The 25297-nt window shown below is 43.4% G+C and overlaps 1 protein-coding gene across 1 annotated transcript in view; it reads right to left on the minus strand.

Moving 5' to 3' along the window:
* Positions 1 to 12707, minus strand: part of KL (klotho) — a 100914-nt gene extending 88207 nt beyond the window's left edge. The window contains exon 1 of the mRNA XM_088460232.1: positions 11951 to 12707. Coding sequence (XP_088316358.1) covers positions 11951 to 12658 — 708 coding nt within the window. The 5' untranslated portion in view covers positions 12659 to 12707. The remainder of the gene's footprint in view (positions 1 to 11950) is intronic.
* Between the last annotated feature and the right edge of the window lie 12590 nt (positions 12708 to 25297).

Below are 25297 nucleotides of genomic sequence, written 5' to 3' on the forward strand. Positions count from 1 at the left end.
AGGAGTTGAGACAATAGGGGTGGAGATTAGGCGGGCCATACACCTCCTCCTTCTTTGTTATGGCCGACGCAGTGCTATTAGCACTGCTGCTGTGTGGGTCCCTTCATTGCCATGGGAACGGCGGGCAGCGGTGCAATGCATTGTCCGCCACCGAGTCTGCCAGATGATCAGGGCCGGATTTCGTGGTGCCCGTCCGCAGGCCCCATGGGACCCGCCGGGCCCTAGGCGGGTGCCTAGGTTGCATGGCAGTAAATTCGGCCCTGCCCTTAATGTCTTGTTTGATTTGGACCTCCTTAATTTGCTGCCTACCCTGACCTCTTCTTTGAATTAGAGTACTACTTTGGTTTGCATTCTGGTACTTTGCTGTCTGATTTCCAACTTAGCTTGTCTTCAACATTGGACTTGCCTACTGATTTGCTGCCTTACTAGCTCCTTACTTCTGCTGCTTATAACTACCTATGTCTGTACTGCCTACCAAAAGAATAACCACAACTAAGGAGTTTCAGAAGTGGATAGCGGAGAGGAGGCCAGGAGCACATTAGAGACAGATCTAAGAGGACATGAAGGGGCCTACAATGCTGCGAGGACTGCAACATAGAGTGCCTGAAGGGGAAGAACACCAGAGACTGGACCCCGTTCATGCCCCAGTCTGGAGACCGAACAACGTGGCAGGTGGCTCTGCATCAGTGTGGGTTGGCGCGGTGGGGAGCAGGAGGCTGGCCCAGCAGAAACTCTCCTGAGTTCCCGGTGGCCCAATCCACCCCTGATCAGGAGTGCGGATTACTTTGTCATGAATTTCCAACGGGGAAGTAACCTCTTCTCACAGTGTCTACCTATATATGCTAGATACAGACCTGTTATGCTGTATTTTTACACAAACTACAAGTAAAAATGTGTGTTTGTATTCCAACAGATGTTAATTGTCTATCTAATTAGACGAGAACTCATTACAGCTAACATAAGAACATAATCAGTCATCAAGCAGCATTTCATTAGCCTCAACACTGAGGCTTTATTCTACAGCAGGGTTTCTCACCCTCAACCCGTAAGTACCCCCAACAGGTTATATATTCAGGATTTCTATCTGTGGAAACAGGTGGGGTGATTACTGACTCAGCAAAATAGATTAAGTCATCTGTGTATGATTTAAAAAAAAAAAAAAAATTATTAAAACATGACTTGTTGGGGGGTACTTTATGACTGGAGTTGAGAACCACTGTTCTATAATAAGTATAAAAAAAGTGATAATTTTAAGAGCATTCGTTAGGTATACAGATATAAATGAAGTGAAAGCTTTCTGATACATTCGGGTCTAAAGATGTATGTCTCCTAGGTTCAGTTTTCTAATTTATTGTTCTAGACTGTAAGATGTTCAATTACTTGCCGTATGCACAAAGATTATAGTGAGAGCTACTGGATGCCAACAGGAACTACCAATTATCCTTGAATGGAGCTTTGTACTGGGAAATATGGTATTAGTCATACTTACCTACCCTCCCAATTCGGCCGGGAGCCTCCCGAAAATCGGGTGCCGCTCCCGACACCCTGGAAAGGCAGGCAAGCCTCCCGGCGGCTCCACCAGCGGTATCAAGAGAATCCCCCGCATCGGGGTAGGGGGGGGCTGTGATGCAATTTGCAGAATGTTGGCCCCATCCCCTGCTTCACGAGGCTTGTAATCTTGGTAATCACGTGGCCACGGCCCCACTCCACCCCTCAATGAAGACTACGCCCAGCTACGATGCCAATCTGGCTGCCCCCTCCCGCAAGGGGCAGCCAGAATGTCGGCAACTCTGGTATTAGTACATATTACCTCCTATCCAATACTGTAACTAGGCGAGTGCTATCAAGGAGGCAATGCTGAAGGGTGTGCAGGGAATTTATATTTTAGGATAATTTGGGCACAATTGAGATCTTAAGGGGCATCAATTTTGATTCTTGCCTCCAACATTACAATTTGTAGTTATGACTATAGGTGCTCCCTACAGTTCCTATTTTAGAGGAAGTGCCCCAATTCTGTGGTTCAAAGGAGCGTGGCCTCATGAAGATAAGGATATTTTGGCTGGATTTGGGTGGATCATGGGAGTGCTTATTATGTCCTCAATTTGCCTTTTAAAATGCCAGGAGGTATATTGAATTGAATGTTTGCTAATTCAGTGGCCAAAAACTGAACTGGATGATCCTGGCGCATAGCTGGAATTAGAGGCTGCTGGCGTCTTCCCAGTTCCAGTCTGCTCTAAGATGGAGAACACTGGTTGTTCATAATATAAATCATTTAATTCTTCATTTTCATGAAGTGTCATAGCACATGTACATAAGACGAATGAGCACAAGTGGTTGCAGGCGTCTGGATGTGTGGTGAAAACCTGCAGCATCGGATATGGTGTGTGATGGCACTAAAGGCATGACTGGTTCCCTGTAGCTCCCACCACCTGCTACCCAGTGATATTGTAGCCATTAGCTGGTTATTTTGCTGACAACTATTAAGCTACCAACATATTTGTGAAAATCCCAAACTTATTCCAGCAGCCTGAGGATGTGCATCCAAAACATTAACTTTGCCCACAATTAAAATGCTTGACTAGTTCTAAATTACAAAGTTCAGTTTCAGTGTTTTTGTCGACTTTACATCACTGTTTGTCAGAACAAGTATTATTGGGTCCATTTATCAATAATTGCATATGCACTGTGTTCTGTCTGCGATATTAGCGCCCCTTATCGCATTGCACTATGTGATCTTAGTATCAGCACGTATTAAAGAGCACATGCAGGGACAGGAGCTCTGAACGGAGTCCTGCGATGTGCTTGGAGTGAAGAGACCGTCTCAGATCACTCATGTGTGGCGGCCATCTTAATACGGGATAAGCTGCGGGGACCAAGCTTCACGTTCCGGAGCTTGGTAAATCTGACAGTATCTCATCCCACATAGAAACCTATGGGGGCAGCTGCTGCTGCTGTTGAGAATGGAGGGACCTTTTGGAGATACCTGCTGTGATCACTCCATAATACATCTGGGGGATACTACGTATTTGCTGGTGTTCTCGGAGAATATCCCACAAATATGTAATAATAAATAGATCCCTAAGGGGCCTATTCATCATACCTAAAATATCGAGGGAGGTAATTAGGTTTAGACCTCGCATGGAGTTCTACCTAATTGCCGAAGGAATTAATCATTCCTCCTCCCTATAACTATTCCGAAAAGCTGTCATTTTTGCGATGGCAGCTTTTCGGGAAATAGATAGTTTTCCCTATCTACTCTAACCTACGGCAGCTGGAATCCGTGTTGCGCATGCACTGTTACAATCGTAAACGCAGCGCATGTGAAGCACTGCCTACAGCTGTGGTAAGTTTGTGTGTGCCCCCCCAACCCCCCCTCCTCCCTCCGCTCACCTCCCCCCGTCCTGCACTTACCTGCCCGCTGCACGCCTCCGTCCTGCTGGTCTGTCATGTGGTCTCACAGTGCAGTTTACAAAAATAAATAAATAAAATTTTCTAAACTTTATTGTGTTCTGCTGGTAGAACACAATGTCAGCATAGCAGACGGAGCCAGAGGATGCATCAGAGCGCCGGAGAAAGTCTCCGGGGGACCTGCACAGCTGGAAGCAGGTGAGTCTGTCCTGCTATTCGCCACCTCACAGTGGTGATTAGTAACTCCATAAAATTCCGAAAATACGTAATTTTCGGAATTTGATGAATACCATAATTTACATATCCCCATACTAATGTATGGGGAGTGTGGAAATTAACGCAGGGGAGTTTAGCAAGGAGACATCAGTGATATCTCCTGTGCTAAGTGGCTTCATGAATACTAAAATAACGTTATTTAAGGAAAATGTCCTTAAAAACGTTATTTTAGTGTTGATGAATAGGCCCCCAAGTGAGATAAAATGCAGATAGTTTATTTCCATGAAGTTTTGCCCCGATTAAAATAGTAAAAGATGGATTAACAAAATGATTAGTGGAAGCACAGGATGACGTGGTCGTGATTGTATTTGTACCAGTAAAGGGATGCTGGGTCGGGATGTAGTCGATATCCCGACGCACACAATGCCGGTAATCAGAATCCCAGCACCGGAATCCGTACAGCAGTCAGAATCCCAGCACCAGAATCCATACAGCAGTCAGAATCCCAATGGCTGTAATCCCGACAGTGAGTATTAGGTATAGGGGTTAGGGTTAGGCACTAGAAGGCGGATTAAGGTTAAACTGCAGGAGGGGACGGGGATTATTAGGGTTAGGCTGCGTGAAAGGTGGGTTAGGGGTATAGGTTAGGCACTAGGGGGAGGGTTAGGCTGTGGGAAAGGTGGGTTAGAATTATTGGTAGGATTAGGGGAACGGTCACAGTCGGGATTACGCTGCCGGGATTATGACCGCCTGCATTATCAGCGTACCCGCTTGTTCACGTTAGTCCACGGAATGGGGAGGGGATGGGGTGGACCAAAGTTATATATTTATATGTTTAGCGTAGTAGTAGCCCTGGGATCAGGTCCATAGACAGCGGGGATGGGCCCAGGTACTGGATGGAGCGTGGCCAAAATCAGTGAGGCAAGGTCAAATACCTATCCCCCAAAATTTAAATTAATACTACAGGGGGGTATGGATGTAGTATACTAAGCTCCAAACTTCAACCTGTTTCTGTAGCAGTAATTAACAGAAAAGAGGGGGTGGCTTTATTTGAGGGGTGCCAGGAGCCCTTGCGTACAGCCTATATATTTTTGCAGATTTGTATAATCACTCTGTCCATTTCTCCATTTCTTTTACAATGTGTCCCTCGCTTGAATCTTACACATTGAATGAAAAAAAATCCTCAATTAGCTCCCAAAAGGGTCTGGAAGGATCACACCTGAATAGGCAGAGGCGTAGCACACATGTATTTCCTTTTCTGCAGGTGCACCTGGTATTCCCAGAGAGAGAGGGTTTGAGGACTGAAGTGATAGGATGTCTGCAAAGGCACATCTGCATGTTGTACCAATAGATAGAAAGCAATTATGTTATTCGTGTCAGTTTCTACATTTACGCAAAGTTGTATTAGTTCTGCCTGCTGTGAAAACCATTATGGGGCCCATTTATTAATGAGCGCATTTGCATTGTGATCTGGGAATGACATTACCACCCATGATCGCATGGCAAGATGCAATCATGGGTGGTAATGCGGTGCTGGAATTTATCATCATGGGCGGTAATGCGGTGCTGGAATTTATCATCATGGGCGGTAATGCGGTGCTGGAATATATCATCATGGGCGGTAATGCGGTGCTGGAATATATCATCATGGGCAGTAATGCGGTGCCGGAGTTTATCATGGGCGGTAATGTGGTGCCGGAATGTATTATCTGGCAGCGCATCGCATTCCGGAGGTTGTGGCAACATCGCAACCCCCCCTAGAAACCAAATGGGGATGCGGCTGCCGGCGATAATGGAGGGCTCGCAGCAGGTATCAGAGATATCTGCTGCGGCCCCTCCTTTATACATGGGGGTGATACTAAATATTTGCAGTTACCCCCCGAAAATGTGTGTTTTCGGGGAATAAGCACCAAATATTTAACAATAAATGTCCCCTATTAGAGGCATGATAAATACATCAATGTTTCCCTTATATCCTTAGAAGACAGATAATAGCCTCATTTATACTACTGACTAGATTGTGCTGTAATGGGCATGTTATGTATAGGTTCAGGGGGCCATCTACTACTGTACATGATCTTTATTGATGTATTGTGGGAATACCCCCAGTGATAAATGATTGGATAACATTTATGTTACTTTACTTTTTATTGTTGAAGGCAAATCAAAATAGTGAAATCATTTATCTAAAATATGTAACAGAGTATCACAACAACTGAAAGAAAACGCCAATAATCATTCTAGGTAGTTATCAGAGTGTCCTCCCACATATGGCTGCACATAGCGTTTCTACCGTCAAGTTTGTGTACAATGTAATAATTATAGTAAAGTGTATATTTAAAATCTTCTGTCTCGCAATACTGTAACCATACTGGAGCATTAATATGACACTCACTGGGAAAATTATTATTATTAGTCATCAAAACAAGCCAATTACATCAAAACAAGCCCAATTAACTTATTATAAGCCATCAAAACAAGCCTAATAACATTATTAGAAGTCATCAAAACAAGCCAATAGCTTTATTACAAGTCATCATAACAAGCCCAACAACATAACAGGTTTATACAGCTTTTATACCTAAATTCCGGGTCTGACCGGAAGGTTGGAACTGGGGGCCTGATTCAGAGCCGCTCGCAAGCGGCCGCTCGTTTGCTCCGAGCGATGTTCGCACATCTGCGCATGCGTATGGGTCGTAATGCGCATGCGCCGACCAGTCATTGTGGTCGGAAAACGAGCGCTCGCAAAATAGCAAGTGCCTGCTAGTTTGAGTGACAGGATGAGGCGTTTGTGGGTGTTAACAGGGAAGGTGCTTGAAAATGGGGAGTGGTGATCCGAACGCAGCCGTGCCAAACGGTCAAAACGGGCGTTTTAAGGGTGTGCATAATTAACAAAGCAGCGTCATCGACCACGTCACTTGGTTGTTTCTTAGCCTGAACTGTTCGCATGATTGTTGTAGGAAAATCCTACCACAAGCACTGCGAGCAGTTCAGACGCCTTTCGATTAATCAAATAAATAGCGGAGATGACGTAGGATGCGAGCGGCCAGCGGGAGTCTTTACAAAATAGCGAGCGCATGTTTCGTTCGCTCAGACATAGAGGCGTCAACAGACCGCAAAGAGCCCCTTTTTCTGAACGAGCGAGCGCAAATAGCGTCCGGCTCTGAATCAGGCCCTGGGTTCCAAACTGAATCAGACCCGGAATTTAGCCGGTGCAGACTCAGGATATTGCAGAGTCGGCGCCGTTCACACCGGAGCCGGGTCTGCAGAGACCCGGGTCTTCCAGCGTTGAAGTGGACGCTTGGAGAGGACACCATCTCCAAGCGCCACTGAAGCCGGGCAATCGGCCAGCATGCGGCGCGATCCAGGTTATTGTGACCCGGAGCGTGCCGCTTACACTGCAGGGTTTCACAGGTCATTCCCATGTTAAACCCTGCAAGTTACCTGGATTGAATTGCCGGGTCACTCGACCCACGAATCCAACCCTGTCCCCTTTTATACTAAGGAGCTACCTGGGTTAACCCTGCAATAACCCAGGTTTTAGCTCTGGTGTAAAAGGGGTATTAATCTCCCATATCCAAATATTCCGAAATACAGAATTTTTTTTAGCATAGCTGAGATAATGAGACCTTTGATTATTTATGGTTTAATGTACACAAACATTATTTAAGGCACAAATTTATTGAAAATAAAGTATAAAAATACCTTCAGGCTGTGTGTATAAGACACATAAATGATTTCCATGTATGTACACAAACTTTGCTTGAGCCACAAAATTATTGAAAGCATTGTATAAAATTACCTGGAGGCTGTGTGTATAAGGTGTGCAGTATATAATACATAAATGCATTCTGTGTGTATATGGTGTACAGTATATAATACATAAATGCTTTCTGTGTGTATATGGTGTACAGTATATAATACATAAATGCTTTCTGTGTGTATATGGTGTACAGTATATAATACATAAATGCTTTCTGTGTGTATAAGGTGTGCAGTATATAATACATAAATGCATTCTGTGTGTATAAGGTGTACAGTATATAATACATAAATGCTTTCTGTGTGTATATGGTGTACAGTATATAATACATAAATGCTTTCTGTGTGTATATGGTGTACAGTATATAATACATAAATGCTTTCTGTGTGTATAAGGTGTACAGTATATAATACATAAATGCTTTCTGTGTGTATATGGTGTACAGTATATAATATATAAATGCATTCTGTGTTTAGATTTGGGTCCTATTCCCAAGATATTTCATTATAGTATGCACATATTCCAAACAACGGAATATTCCGATATCCAAAATACCCCTGGTCTCAACCTGTATTAGGGATGTAGTTATCTTCCCGGCGGTCGGGATGCCGGCGCTCAGAAGCCCGGCACTAGAATCCTGACCGCTGGCATCCCGACGGTAAGTATTAGGGATAGCGGGAAGGTTAGGTTTAGGGGTTAGGTACTAGGAGGAGGGCTAGAGTTAGACTGCAGGTGGTGGGGGGGGTTAAGGGAAGGGGTACATACCTGCAGGCTTCGGGATTCTGTCGGGATGCCACTGTAACATGAACAACATTATTACAGTAGATGTCATCAAAACAAGCCCAATAACATTATTAGGGATGTAGTTACCATCCCGGCGGTCGGAATCCCAGCACCAGAATCCCAACCGCTGGCATCCCGACGGAAAGTATCAGGGTAAGGGGGAAGGTTAGGTGTTAGGCACTAGGAGGTGGGTTAGGGTTAGACTTAGTGGGGGGAGATTAGGGATAGGTGGGTTAGGGTCAGGGGCGCCGAGAGGGGGGGGAGCGGGTATAGATTACCCGGGCTTCCTTGGGGGACCGGGTTTGGCACCGCCCCTCCTCACAGCAGCCCAGCACACAGCGTGTGCTGAGCTGCAGTGGGAGACTGCTCGTGGCTGCTGAGCAGTAGCCACAGCAGTCTCCTATGTCTGTGGGGGGAGGGATCACACTGATCCCACCCCCCTGGCTTTGAGCAGGGCTGAGGGGGCTCAGAGCGCCCCCCTCCCCAGCGTGCAAAGCTTTTCTTTTTTTTCCGGGAAGGGGGCGTGGCCACACCTACCACAATTAGGCCACGCCCTGTTACCCGGGCACGCTGCAGCTCTTGGTGGGCCTGCTTAGGGTAGAAGTACTTACCTGCCGGCATCGGTATTCTGACTGTCAGGATGCCGCTGACAGTATTCTGACCACCCGTATCCCAACCACCAGGATCCCGTACCCAATCCTATTAGAAGTCATCAAAACAAGCCCAATGTCATAGAACCATTTAAATTCCTTCCAATTTATGTTTAATTTCATTGTTTCATTGAATATCTTTATTCAATGTAATAAGAAAACAAATTTATTTTCTAAACTTCACTGTAATAGATCTATATCCATTAGATATGAGGAGGATAATAAAAATCAATGGAAAAGGGATAATGTTATTTAGGTAGGGTGTTGCTTCATATTTAAGTCATGCCATGTCACCCAGGGGTGTACAACCAACCCCCAACTCCATTCCTCTAATAACACTCAGGCACTGACCTGCAAACCAGTTGAAGGTGTGCACAGTTAATTATATCTACTAACATTCCCACCTAGCTGGGACAGATGTCTAGCAGGACTAGATTTGGGACTGTCTCTCCTAAATTACTTCATACTAAATACTAGGAAACACACAGACAAAAGCATAGATTTAAAAAAAAAAAAAAAAGTTTGTTTTTTTTACTTTTTTCTGATTATTTTATTTAATGCTTATGGTGGGAGCCAGGAGCGGCTTTACAATAATTGGGGTCAGGATTCCTTTTTCTATTAACCTCTTCAGACAAGCTAATCATTCTTATCCTCCCTAAAATCTTCTATCTGATTGCCATTTAGCTACACATCACTCTAAACTTACATTTATTCTCCTTCTGTAGGGAAACAAACTACTGAGCCGTAAGCCAGAAACCAACATTGCTGTGTGATTGGATCATATAGCACTCTTGGACATTTCTGTCTGCATTGTATTCTGGCTGGACCACTATGTAATATGTGCTACTCAGATAGCCACCTTTTATTTTCCTATAGATTGTAAGCTACCAAACAGGACCCTCTTACCTTATTGTCTGTTAATAGTCAGGGGCCTATCTAGGTTCTTTTTTCATAAAATTAGACAGAAGCCGCAGTTTCTGCATAATGTTATGCGTCAGTGCTATGTACTAACAGCCTAATGCAGGAAATTTCACAGAACTCTCCTGCAGAAGGCTAATTAGCACTGCAGATCACAGTCCTCATCAATGAGGACTGTGATCTGACACCTATGTACCAAGGTTGGCCTCGCTGGTTTACACTAAACCACTTTATGTCTATGGAGGTAGGGTCGCAGGAGTAGGATCTTATGGTGTATGCACAGGGTCAGATTCATCAGATGTGTCAGATGAACGATTTGAACTATGAACGATTTTTGACTGCATTAAAATGACTGAAATCGTCCAAAACTGACTGCAAACACATCAGATGTCAGATATAGTTATCTGACCATCGGGGCCGCGCATCGTTCATCGTTCAGATATGTCAGATTTTCCTTGAACGATTGAATGATTTTTAAAATAGTTATCGTTCAGATCTGAAGAAAAATCTGACCGTGTGTATGCACCATTAGGATCCCTCTCCAACAGCCCCCGTACGGCCCTGGAAACTATTACTGTGCACATGCAGAGGAGGGAATCTGACACTGCATCCCTGCGAGTTACACTTAGTACATAGCAAGGATATTTTAATTCAAAATTAAAATATCCGTCGTGATACTGACTTAACAAACGCAATTACCATAATTATTAATATATATAGGTCTCAATCTTCTATTACTTTATTTTTTTCCTCTCAATTGCAAAGTGAGACAGAATATGCTGGCACAGTATAATTTTTAATAAACAACAATTACACTCAATAGTCATGTAGTTTTAGGTACCCCAAAACTCAACTAAGAAAACAAACAAGTCATTTAGCTCAGATTTCTTCACCAAAATGTTTCCATATTCACCCCATATAGCTAAAATTACATATATTTCCTTTGGAAAGACACATTTTCCATTGTTTCTTCCTTTACGTTACATCAGTGTTTTTTTCTATAAATGCATTTATTGCAATTGAACAGTAATATTTAAGAAGAATTTAGATGTGTTGTAATATATACATTGTGATGACCACAAAAACTTTCCAATGGAAAGGTTTGAACAGAAATGTAGTAGTACATATTTCTGGGGTCATGCAGGACTGACAGCACAACACCAATGTATAAAGACTTCCCAAAAATTAAAGTCTAGTTTCTCAGTAAAATATTTATAAACTGATCTGGCTTACATTCTATATTAGTAATTCACCCCGGAATATGGCAACTTTATTCTCCCATTTTTGGAGCACATTTTTAGCTACAGGTGGCTCATCATGGTCAGCACAGTTGCATCATAGTTAGCTTTGCTGCCTCACAGCCCTGAGGTCATGGAGTTCAAGCCCAGGGCCATAACAGTGTGGAGTTTGTATGTTCTCCCCATTTTTTAAAGGGTTTATTCCAGGTGCTCCAGTTTCCTCACACACTCCATGGGCTTCTCACAAAAAAAAGGTGACACTAGTGTATACATGCGGTAGGGACTTTAGGGGGGAGATGTAACAAACTTTCTAAAGAGAGGTAAAGTTGCCCATAGTAATCAGCTTATACCAATACTTTTATACAATGTACTTGATAAATGCTAACAGAAGCCGATTGTTTGCTATGCAACTTCACCTCTTGTCCATTTCTCCAGTCTTTATAGGGTTTGATACATCTGCCCATAGATTATAAACTCCACTGAGGCAGTGAATGACTAAAGATTCTCCGTAAAGAGCTGCACAATATGTGTGCGCTTAATATAAATTCAATTACTGTTAATAAATAAATTATATATGTTCATGTACATGTCTTGACCTTTATTCATTACATTACATTCCTCAGAGCTATTCATTTCATATAATTCATCAACATTTACATAATGAGAGATGGCAGAGGACAGGTGATTTATCATATCATACACAATTTATAAAGTCTAATTTTACATGTTCATAGATAGATCTATCTATCTATATATACATATATACACACACACACACACACACACACACTTTCCTGTAAAGTTAGGACAGTACAATTGATTTATCAGGACTGAAGACCATTATTTTGGATACAGGCACCTGTTACCTCCTCCTGGGCATCCTGTATATACATTGCTGTTGCTGAATATACATATTTCTTGCCCGACTACAGTATAACCCATTCACTCACTCTAGTCTAGTGCCCACCTCTTACCTTAATAAGATTGTGCCCAGCTCTATACCCGAGTAATTTATCTCCTTTGATGTTGGGGGGCAGGCTGCCGGTGCCATAGCCATGCCAAGCCACCATATAGGGATTGTCCATGGTAATCCAGTACTTCACATCATTCCCAAACATCTGGAAGCACGCCTCAGCATAGGCTTCAAAGATCCCCACCATTGAGTCATTTAGCCATCCCCCATAGAGGTCCTGCAGCCTCTGCGGCAGGTCCCAGTGGTAGAGGGTGACCACAGGTTGTATGCCCAGCTCCTTCAGCCGGTCAATGAGTGCCCTGTAGTAGGAGTAACCGGCCTGGCTGGCACCTGCCCCAGTCCCGTTTGGGAAGAGCCGTGACCATGAGATGGAGAACCTGTAGCTGGAGACCCCCAGCACCTGCAGCGCAGTCGTGTCCCTGAACAGGTTGTTGTAGCTGTCGCTGGCCACATCCCCGCAGGCACGTTTTTTCCTGTGGCAGTAAGTGTCCCAGATGGAGGGCTCCCTGCCATGCTGCTGCCAGCCCCCCTCCACTTGGTAGGCAGCTGTGCCCACTGCCCACATGAAGTCCGGGGGGAAGGTGTCATAGAGAAACTCTCCATCCTGAGGGAAGGGGAGTTGGGCAAACCTGAGCCAGACATTCTCTGCACCCCCGGCGCAGGTCAGTGACAGGCACAGCACCAGTGACCTGATGGCACCCCTGCTCATATCCGGGCGCTGACAGGGCACACAGGTGCGTCTCTCTCACTCCTGGGGATACGGGGATTATAGGACCCTCCAGCTCCCTTCTCTATATATATATATATCACCTAGCAGGGAGGGACAGGCCATTAATCATTAGCTAGGAGCTCATCAGCTGTTGTGCTGCTTCCCCTGCTGTGTGCAGCAATAGTAATGTGCTCTGCAACATGCAACAAGGCTGAGCAGTGGTGTTCTGCCTTCTCCTAGTGTGCACACACCTCTTACACTGAGGGATATGGGAGCACAGAGGTACCTGCTGGGGGCACAGTGAGAGCTGGGGGTGCTTATGGTCGGTTCCTGAAGAAGCAATCACTATGAGCTGGAAGTGAGCACAAACAGGAGGGTAGAGGTGCAAAGTGAGTGGGGCAGGGGTGCACAGTCAGAGACTCGGGGGTGCACAGTGGCAGATGCAGGGCTGGGTACAGTGAGACAGATTACACACTGATGGATGAATACGTACTGTACATACAGTAACAGCTACATGAAAAGAGATATTGAGTCTGTCAGGCAAAAAGCTGCTTCCTTTATATTCTCTATAATATAGTACTTTATTATTCATAGTGCCATGAAATCTCCTAGTGCTACTGTGCAAAGAGGCAAATACAGTGTTCACAGCTTTATACAGACCTACAGTATACAGGTGACTTGGAACAATCCATTCTAGAGAGTTGAGATGAATAGTTCATACTCTCACTATTGCTGGTATTTTGTTAGAGAAATGTATCAAATAACCCTAAATTATGACTTATGTTATTGGCAGAACTTATGTTGACAGGTGCCAGCGGTGTGTTATGGAGGTCAGTCCACACATTGAATAGCTTATCCAGGTATTTATTTTATTAACAACAGGGTGTGAGACAACACAGGGTTAATGCAGCATAACTCAGGCACATGCGGTATGATACAGATCCAGCCAGGAGCAGTATAACATGCAGTGTCTGGGCTTTGCACAGGGTAATATGCACACAGTACTGGCAGTGGGACTTGTAGCTCCACACCGCATTTGTAAAGTTCAGTGACAGACAGGAAACTCGTGGGCACGTCCTACTCCTATGGAGGAAGGAGGAAGATGAAGAACGTGCGGTAAGTCACGCATGCACAGAAGTTGCATTGGGTCGGAGGTCGCACATGCCTGGTGGGGTGCACCTCTGTTACTATGGGTGCAGGCCGAGGACCGAGGAGACAGTGCGAGCACTCTCCTCCAACATATGTGGCCCAAACCACAAGCAAATCTTAAGAGTACATATGATGTCATAAGCAGGTATTTTGTTGTATGATAACCAATAAGATGGCCTGTGGGTCCTGGAAGTGGTCCAGTCGCTTGGACTGAGTTGCTGCATTGGCTCATGGGTGATCCCTCTTTGCACTCTGATAGCGCTTTCACTGCAAAGAGCCTGCTAACTCTGGGCATGATTCAGCGATGTGCGCTTTGAAGTAGCAGCTGCTAATGCAGCAGGAGATGTCTTCTGTAAATAGATGCCTCCTGCCAGCTTCTGTGATCCACTGCTGCTTCCAATGACGCAGAATCACATCAACTGCTTGAGCATTGGCCATGTGAGCAGCCTTCAAGTGAATCGGGTTGGCCATGAAATTTATGCTGTCGGGGCCAGTGAAGCTGCGTCAGAAGATGCAGACACTGGCCTCGGGAAGGTGTCGGCCCCGTTTTCTGGGAAGCTGTCCGTCACTGCCCCTTCCCGCCCCCAAATGGGCGCAGCATATCAATTATGCTGTGGCTCCGGGGGCACTGTGGCCATCGTTGCAGACACAGATTGGTACATGCACAGTATAGATCCTGCGCATGTACCGATCGGCCTCCATCAGAGCTTTACGCAAACCATCGGGATGAAGATGGGTTTAGCTTTTATATACCAGTTATGACAATGTTTGGTTACCGGAGCTTTATAAATTACAACTTCCGCTGCGTAGAATTTGTCAGCTGTAATGGCATTAGTGTACATCTCTCGGGTCCTCTGTGCCAAAAATTTCAAACTTCTGCAAGTAGGCAATATGGATGATTTTCAAGCTGTGAAATGGAATTATATTTATCGCCTAGAATACCGTGCGATTATACACCATTTTATTCTATTATATGGGATTCATCTCAGAAGATTCAAAGGCAAAAAAAGTTTGTGTTTTTCATTGCATTAGCATTTTATGGTAAGAACTGGCTAATTTCCTTAATGTGTGATTCATTTTAATCATTAAAGTCTATGGAGAACATTAATCACCTGTCATGAGATGAATCTTGTGAGAGCAGGTAACTACAAACTAAATGTGTTGCCTATCCCTTAAAGTGCCATATAACCAAGTATATGGCAAATACACAAACACATAAATACATAAATATATCATAGGCAAACACTCGTGGGGGCAGGGTGTGGGTGGGTGGATGGGGGTTTCCAGCTGCCCGGAATACATTTTGGTAAACACTGCTTTAGACCATCTATATAGTTAATTATTACATTACATACACAATCAGTGTATAAGAAGACCAATGTGTACATATATGTCCAGGGCCAGTGCAAGGGACTTGGATTGTGCCATTTTCTAGATATAGGAATTGAAGATTTACATTAGAGATGATGAAGGTTTACATTAATGATGGGCAACAGGCGGCCCTAGGGAAATAAAAGGCACAAGTCATGTATTTGTGGCAGATACTGAGATGCATTTATGTCACAATTAATAAGGGTAAAACCAATTTAAAATCACTGATACTTGCTCTGCAAATTATAATTACATTAGCAGTCTGTCTCTGGGAATCATTGAAGATAACAGATTGTCCCTACTTACATGAAAAGGATGGAAACAGCAACACAACTTGATTTCATGATTAAAGCAGAAATATATTTGATGCAAAGTAAATTCTTTCTAATGCTACAGATGTATCGGTGAAAATAACTTATTTTAATACACTTTTAGGTAAATATTGCTAGTTATTATTTTATTTCATGCTGGCTGAACGTTGTACAGCACAGGGGCAATACATCATGCAATATGGTCATTTTTTGATTATTTCAAATTAAAATCATAGTCAGCAATTTGAATGTTCCCTACAGATATGGAAGCATCTCATTGTTGCTTTTGATACATCTTAATATCATTGGCATCAACCATTGGCAATCTGGATTCAAATATTGTTTATGCTGCTCAGTAGGCAGCAATGGCAATAAAACAGGCCTGGAAGTAAGAAAATAAAATAATGTTTGTACTAAAATAACTTAATATAAAACATAAACTCTCACGAGCAGGATCCCTACCATACATCTCATATCTATCCTCTCTCTGTCATCTTTGTCTGTATCATGTCTTATGCTGAATCACTTCTGTTGCTATATGACCCTTTCTGTTAATGAAGCCGTCCCCGAGCACAGTACAGCACTGATGCTGCGTTTTTCTTCTTTCATTTAAATAAAATAAGGATCAAAGACAAATATGGAACACTGTGTGCCCATGGAGCATCTGTTTATACATATACAGGGGGGGCAGATGAACTTGCGGTCTTCAGGGATTCCCTTCATGAGAGGTGGAGGGTCAGTGGCTCATCTAGAGGGGTTTCTGAATAATCAGAAGCCCACCCTGTCGACCAAATAGTTTTGTACTGACAGAGGAGCCCCCGCCCCATTGCGGCGTAATGCTGCGATTCATGGGTGGATGGGGAGTGGGTCAATATTATGCACTTCTATGAGACCTGCAGGTGTGTGTGCTATACATAGAATATATATGTGTGTATATACAATAATGTGCAAAAGTTTTAGGCAGGTGTGGAAAAAATGCTGCCGAGTAAGAATGCTTTCAAAAAAAGATGTGTTAATAGTTTATTTTTATCAATTAACAAAATGCAAAGTAAGTGAACAGAAGAAAAATCTAAATCAAATCTTCTAGACCAGTGGTTCTCAAACTCGGTCCTCAGGACCCCACACAGTTCACGTTGTAATCATTACTCACTGACATATTTTAAAAGGTCCACAGGTGGAGCTAATTATTTCACTTGATTCAGTGTGGAGACATGGAAAACATGCACTATTTGGGGTCCTGAGGACCGAGTTTGAGAACCTGTGTTCTAGACCATCCTTTGCCTTCTAAACAGCATCAATTCTTCTAGGTACACTTGCACACAGTTTTTGAAGGCACTCAGAAGGGAGGTTGTTCCAAATATCTTAAAGAATTAACCACATATTTTCTGTTACTGTAGGCTTACTCAAATCCTTCTATCTCTTCCAGGGTTGTAGAGAGCTGCGCCGGGCCCGGGGGAAGGGATGTGGCCTAATTGGGGATTGCTCCACCCCCACAGGCATAGGAGACTGCTGCAGCTGTTGCTTAGCAGCTGCGAGCAATCTCCCACTGCAGCCCAGCACACAGCAGCGTGTGCTTGGCTGCTGTGAGGTAAGAGAGTTAAGAGAGAGGGGGGGCGCCGGACTCGGGCCCCCGCTGGACCTCTCTAGCAAGCCCGGGTAAATAGTACTCGCACCCCCCCTCTCTGCGCCCCTGACCTCTTCATGCAATCCCAGACAGACTCGATGATGATGAGATCAGGGCTCTGTGGGGGCCAAATCATCACTTCCAGGACTCCTTGTTCTTTACGCTGAAGATAGTTCAATTGACATTGGCTGTATGTTTGGTGTCGTTGTCCTGATGCATAATAAATTTGGAGCCAATCAGACGCCTCCCTGATGGTATTGCATGATGGGTGAGTACCTGCCTGTATTTCTCAGCATTGAGTTTCCTTGGCCGACCACTGTGTCTAAGGTCCTCAGCGTTGCCCGTTTCTTTGTGCTTCTTCAAAAGAGCTTGAACAGCACATTTTGAAGCCCCAGTCTGCCTTGAAATCTTTGCCTGGGAGAGACCTTCCTGATGCTGTATAACTACCTTGTGTCTTGTTGCTGTGCTCAGTCCTGCCAGAGTGTATGACCTGTGACATGAAACAGTCTTCTATAACCTCACCTTTGTAGCAGAGTTTGAGCTGTTCCTCACCCAGTTTTAAGCCTCCTACACAGCTGTTTCAGATAATGACTGTGTTTCAACCTACATATGAAAATGATGATCATTATCTCCTGTTTGGTATGATTGGTTAATCATACACCTGACTATAATCCTACAAATTCCCTGACTTTGTGTAAGTGTACCTAGAAGAATTGATGCTGTTTTGAAAGCAAAGGGTGGTCACACCAAATATTGATTTGATTTAGATTTTTCTTCTGTTCACTCACTTTGCATTTTGTTAACTAATAAAAATAAACTATTAACACATCTATTTTTGAAAGCATTATTACTTTGCAGCATTTTTTCCACACCTGCCTAAAACTTTTGCACAGTATTGTATGTTTTTTGCATATATATTTTATATAGCCTAAATTAAAAAATAAGATCGTTGTATCGGACAAGTTTGCCTTCAGGGTTCAGACACCATGAAATTCAAGGTACATAAAAGGAACATTTAAGGAAAGATTTTCTGGGTTTAACCCGAATAGCTGGAATTATTCTCCTGCCTAAAGAACTTATTAGTTATTCTCTTTTATTTATATGACACACCAATTGTCTGTATTGCTGTATAGGAAAAATGATATAGAAAAACAAACAAAACAAAAAGACCACACACTGGGCCTGATTCAGAGGCGCTCGCAAAAAGCGAGCGCTCGCTCTGAATCAGGGCGGGCGCTGCTTTTTTAGTTGCGGCCTCCTGGCCTATGGGGCCTATTCATCATAACTTAAAATCGATGGAGGTAATTAGGTTTAGAACTCGCATGGAGTTCTACCTAATTACCGGAGGAATTCATCATTCCTCCTCTCCATCAGTATCTATTTCGAAAAGCTTTCATTTTTGCGATGACAGCTTTTCGAGAAATAATTTTCCCTCTCTACTCTAACTTACCGCAGCAGGAATCTGTGCTGCGCATGCGCTGCTACATCCATAAAATCAGCGCATGCGCAGCACTGCCTACGGCTGCGGTAATTTTCTGTTTGTGTCCCAACCCCCCCTCCGCATACCTCCCCCCTGTCCCGCACTTATCTGGCCGCTGCAGCACCTCCGGCTCCGGTGTCTGCTCGGACACTGTGGTTTTTTTTTTCTAAACTTTATTGTGTTCTGTTGGGAGAACACAGTGTCCGAGCAGACACCGGATCCAGAGGAGGGACCAAACCACTGGAGGAAGACGCCGAGGGACTCACAGTGGCGAATAGTAACGCCATCAAATTCCGAAAATACATAATTTTCGGAATTTGATGAATAGCATAATTTCCATATCCCCATACTAATGTACTAATGTATGGGGAGTGTGTAAATTAACGCAGGGGGACTTAACCAGGAAATATCAGTGACATCTCCTGTGTTAAGTCTTTTCATGAATATTAAAATAACGGTAATTAAGGAAAATGTCCTTAAAAACGTTATTTTAGTGTTGATGAATAGGCCCCATATACTGTTAATTAAGACATTTAGTATGTCTGCGGATCCTCCATTCAACGGGCACGCTGATCTAGGTTCACCTACTAGCAATTGCTGAATACATTTTCTTGTGAATTAGTATACCACTCTTCTACCTCTCAGGTACAACATAACCCTGTATGTAACACTATTATAAATGCAATGTTTCAATAGTGAATTGCACTTTGGAGAGAGTCATTGTATTGCTATTATTTCATATAGCTGATGCTGTCAGCATTGAAAATAAATCTCCTTGGGGGCTACTCTCCACTCAGAGGGTCACACTGCATACCAGATTTAAATACACATCAACGCCATTATGCACAAAGCAGGAGGTATTGCTGCAAAATAAAAATAAAAAAAACAATGTATTGCTAACTCCATAAATAGAAACTAGCTTGGCCAATTTTAACATTAAAAGGACATATAGGTGTCCATCAAACTGGGCCCGTTTGACGTACGTTTCGCATCCAAGATGCTTTTTCAAATGGAGTAACTAGAGTATGGCTACTCCCTCCTATTCAAAGGTCATTCCACCAATCGGACTGCTCTTTAATTACAACAGGAAAGAGGCGAGATTAACCCCCAATATCCCTGAACTTACATTGCAACAGCAATTGTTCAGCTACACAATACTTTAATTTGAAGATTAATTACATAGAATGAATATGCAAAGTAGATAGTTATACAAACACAAAGCCTATTCCTAAGTATTGATTGTTCCTATTTATACGTATGTGTCATTTCTTGTATTCCATATATTAATCACATTATTGGGTGGCCTGTCTTCCTTCATCATTTGGTGCCTTTCTTCCCTATTCCTTAATATTAAAACTCCTCATAAGTGCCCATATCAGTGATAGAGTATTTAATAAACCCTTCAGTGTAGTCTGTGAATAAAAATCACCATAATCTATAAAAATAAAAAAATAATAATAATTATACATGTGAAATGTCACGAAATCTGTGAAGATTACAATGGACTACTATCCTAGTACAGGGCCGTAGCTAGGGTGGTGCGGCCAGAGCGTCCGCACAGAGCACACTTGCTCTGTGGGCGGAACCGGCCGCCTCCATCTACGATCATGGCTACTACTGCCCGCTACAACGATTAATAGTAGCTGTGTGCTTGGCTCTTTAACTGCCGGGCACACCGCTACTTATATACTTTACAGTGGGCCAGGCAGCACTGCAGTGCCCCCTCTCTGTTTCTGGTAGTATCACTGTGGACTGGGAGAGACGTCATGACATCTCCCAGTCAGTTCCAAGGTGCCCTGTGATGAGGAGCCGCTGGCCCGCTGCTATTCATCCTGCTGCGGCAGATACAGAGACTGCAGCTCCCCAATGCGCCCATCCCCCAGTTCATTATAAAGCTAAGTGCTGCTTTATGTGCGGGGATGGGGGATTTTAATTGGCATACTGTGTAAGGGGGGATTTTTACTGTTTGGCCTAATGTGTAAGGGGGGGGTTACTGTTTGGCCTAATGTATGAGGGGGAGGGGGGATATTTACTATGTGGGCATAATGTGTAAGGGGGAAATTTACTGTGTGGGCATAATGTGTAAGGGGGAATTTTACTGTGTGGGCATAATGTGTAAGGGGCATTACTACTGTGGGCATAGGGGGTCATTCAGACCCACTCGCGAGCGGCAGTACGTTCGCAAGTGGGTCGATGTTCCCCACTGTGCATGCGCACGATGGAGGGAGCTCCGTCGTGCGCATGCGCGAGACCCGGGGAGCGACGGGCTTCCCATCGCTCCAGGTCTCGCACCAAAGGGGGCGTGCTGTCGATGTTGATTGACAGCATGCCCCCTTTGGTGGGCGTGCCGGGGGCGTGCTTGCCAGACAGAGGTGTTCCCATGGGAACGCCTACTGTCTGAAGCCAGCCCCACTGACATCACTAGTGATGTCAGTGGGAGTGATTTTGGCTCTGATAGAGCCAAAATCACTCCAGGGCTTGTGGCAGGGAGACCCTACCGCAGGGTCTCCGTCGCAAGTCCGATGGTCGCGATGGTCAAGACCATCGCGACCATCTTTTTGGCCGCGCGCATATGCTGTGGGTGGTCACCCACAGCTATGCGAGCGGCCAGGAGGCCGCTCCATTTTCATGGAGGAGGGCCCTGATTCAGAGCGAGCGCTCTGATCAGAGCGTCCGGCTCTGAATCAGGCCCATAATGTGTAAGGGGCATTACTACTGAGGGCATAATGTGTAAGGGACACCACTACTGTGGGCATAATGTGTAAGGGGCATCACTACTGTGGGTATAATGTGTAAGGGGCATCACTACTGTGGGCATAATATATAAGAAGCACTACTACTGTGAGCATAATGAGTAATTGGCATTACTACTGTGTGGCGTAATCTGTAAGGGGCACTACTACTGTATGGTCATAATGTGTAAGGGGCATTACTAACGTGTATAAGGGATACTACTATGTAGTGTAATGTGAATAAGGGGAACTACTATGTCTCGTAATGTGAATTGGGGGGTAGTATAGTGTGACCACACCCTTTTTTCGGACGCGCTCCTGTAACGCGCACTGTCCCTGTGTACAACATGAGGGGGGGCACCGATGCAAATTCTGGCACAGGGCACCAAAATGTCTAGCTACGGCTCTGTCCTAGTATGTGCTGATTGTTTGTGAATCAAAGATAATAACATTATATATATAAATATATAGTTGTGTCTGTGTATTATTAGTTCATAAACATGTGGTGCAATCATAAATTATATATCCCTACTGCAAAGAGCACACTTGTGAAAAATCACACCAAATTATCAAAGTGCAAATAATTAGCGAAAAACTAATTCTGGGTTTCTTTTATGGTCCATATCTGTAAAATTGCAGAGACTAGGGAATTGTTTCATACATAGCCCTCAAGTTAATTATACATATGAACAAAATGTCACAAAATCTGTGAAGATTATAATGGACTGCTGTCCTATGTGCTGATTGTTCGTGGATCATTGATAATAATAAATTAATATATAAATATATAGTTTTGTCTAATATATATTTGTGTCTATGTATTATTAATTCATAAACCTATGGTACAATCATAAATTATGTATCCCTACTGTAAAGTGCATACTAGTGAAAATCACACCAAATTATCAAAGTGCGAATAATAAAATTAGTGAAGAACAAATCTCATTCTGGGTTTCTTTTATAGTCCATATCTGTAAAACATACGGGGATTAAGGAATTATTTCATACATTTATTTTATACATACAGTATATAGATATATGGAAACCCATGATATAATCCACATGATAAAATTAAGTTACTATATCCATATATATATATTTAGCTTTGGAATCAAAAGATTATTTCCTTATATCTATTTCCTTACTACTAGTGGGGAAAGCAGTCGGGAAGCCGACGGACGGAATTCCGACCGTCGGCTTCCTGACTGTCTAATCCCGGCAATGGGTTAAATGACAGGTGTAGAAATCCTGACGACTGTCATTTTACCTACGCCGGGAGACCAACACCCGGCTTACCGATCGAAGGTAAGCCGGCCGTGGACGACCGCTGGGGGGAGGGGAGGAATTAGGTTTAGGAGGACTTAGGGTTAGGCACCCCCCCCAGGAGTTTAGGGTTAGGCTAGGGGAAGGGGGGGTTAGGGTTAGGCACCCCCGGGGGGACTTAGGGATAGGCACCCCCCTGGGAGTTTAGGGTTAGGCTAGGGGAAGGGGTGGTTAGTGTTAGGCACCCCCCGGGTGTTTTAGGGTTAAGCGGCGGGGAAGGGGGGGTTAGGTTTAGGCATTTAGAGGGGGGATTAGGGTTAGTCACTTGGGGGGCGGGTTAGGCACCCCTAAGGGAGGGTTAGGGTTAGGGGGTAGTAAAGGGTAGGAAATACTTACCTTAGGACGATTGGGAGTTTCACTGCTGCAGGGTTGCCGCTTTCGGGATTTGAACCGGCCAGCGGTCAATCATACTGAATTCACTAGTGGATATGTTAGCACTTATGGTACAGATGTATCAAGGTGATTCCATATTAGTTATACCCACCAAGCAGGTATATTTGAATTCACATGCTATGAATGTAATACCTAGTTTAGTGTAGGAAGGCTCCATATTGGATATTCTCATTCATTCCAATAGGTATCAAAGTCCCCAGGTCAAAGATCCAATTACTCTCTCTCTGCAATAGCTTAGAGGTAAGATCACCTCCTCTGATGCCCAAATTGACCTTTTCTAAGCCAAAAGCTTTCAAGGTCTCATATTTAGCATTATGTACTTGAAAAAAATGTTGTGCTACGGATGTTATCATTTTGAAATTTCCAACATCTGTAGCTGCATTGCGGATATTACCCACATGCTCCAAAATTCTTTTTAAGAGGTCATTCCTGCATATCTCTTATTATAGGGACATTCAATACAGTATATAACCCCTTTAGTGTTACAATTGAAAATGGTCGCTTACTCAGGCTGGCAGGCTTGTGAGCCCAGCAGACTGCGTACGTCCACGCAGTCTCTGGGCTGGCCACTCCCGGAAAACGTGGCGGACCGGACATGCCCCGTTTCCGGTAACGCCGGCCGTCCATCAGGCATTCAAGGGCAAGTGTGCGTGTTAGCAGGACCCATTCTGCACACTCGCAGAACGGGTCCTGCGCATGCACAAGTTACCGATAATCTGGAATCCGCGTTCAGCAGTGCACTGAATTAGCCGCACAGTCCTGCATGGAGATTGGTGTTGAATTGTGACTGTGTTGCAAATATAAGTATCTTTGTTCAAAAATGCATTAGCATCTCAACATCATTTGTTAAGCGTTTAATATGAAAGCCACAAAAGTCACGTTACAGAGAGATAGTTTTGCTTGCACATTAATTATTTTACAGTACATCATTTAAATGCCATATTCGGGTGCTGTTAAAATAGTTATAATAAATAAGTTAAATTAATACTTCAGCCTTTATGGAAAAATACCAAGTTGGTTTAATTATGTTGTTTGTGTCTTAAGCCTGATAATAAGATATTGTTGCAAATTGCTAGTTGCAAATCTGCTAACCTCTGTCTATTGTAACCTATGTTACCTATATTTTCCTATATTGTAATCAGCAATATAAAGGCAAATGATGTCTGCACATGCAAATTGTTTTACTCTCTTCATCTCCACTTAAAGACATTAAACCACCCACTTTAGATGTTCTCAGAAGATAGATGGCTATTTTTAGACTTTTTAAATAGTTTATGGTAATTTGACAATATTTATAGTAGGTGAGCAAGTTCAAAGTTAATGGCCAAGTGTAAAATACCTGAATTGTAAGAAGATGCTAAATCAGAACTAACTATAGCCATATTACTAATTAGTTCCATATGCTCTTACAAAGTCCTCTAATGCCGATAGCAGCGCCAAGAGCCAGTTCCCAATTCATTTATTTGCTATATATGGGGCAGGATTGGTTAGGACGGAGGTCAAAGCAGACAACCTCTATAAAAGGTGAGATTCCTGTGTCTGCAGATATGTTATATTATTATATTTAGCAATCCAACTTATTTCCATGAGTTATATATACATGGTTTTATTATTAGAATTGCTGTATGAATATCCCGATATGCATATACTGTAGGCAGTCAGATTGAGGTGGGACTATAGAAGTGCTTGTTTTCTTCTGGTTTAGAGTCCTCCATGTATCAGAACCTGTGACAGTGATATGGGCTGCTGTTATGACTGTAATGACTACATTGGGAAACACATGACAAGATGTACATTGGACATTGTAACCGTATCACTTTGTTCCATTTACTGACAACACAAATGCAACACATAAGGTGCATACATACACAACGATGTTAGTAATGAACGATTTTCGTTGAACAATTTTCGTTCAGTTTTTCCCTTGAAAAAGTGAACGAAAATCGTTTTACAAAGTAGTTGGTTTTACGTTACATAATAAACGATTTTCTGTGTGTTGAAGGAAAAATGTTGCAACTTCTATTGAAAATCGCTCAGTTGGTCAGTCTGACTGAACTACAAACTACAATCGACTAACGTGAAACGCACATGAATGATAATCGTTCATCGTTTATCGTTTTACACTGAATGATTTTTTGAACAACTGAACGATAACGATGTCGTTATAATTAAATCGTTCAAAAAATCGTTGTGTGTGTCCGCACCTTTAGTCATGCATTTTGGTCTCACCTACATTTAATGTTGCAGGTTGCATAG

Source organism: Taudactylus pleione, unplaced genomic scaffold (assembly GCF_031769625.1).
Source record: "Taudactylus pleione unplaced genomic scaffold, aTauple2 ptg000043l, whole genome shotgun sequence".
NCBI lineage: Eukaryota > Metazoa > Chordata > Amphibia > Anura > Myobatrachidae > Taudactylus > Taudactylus pleione.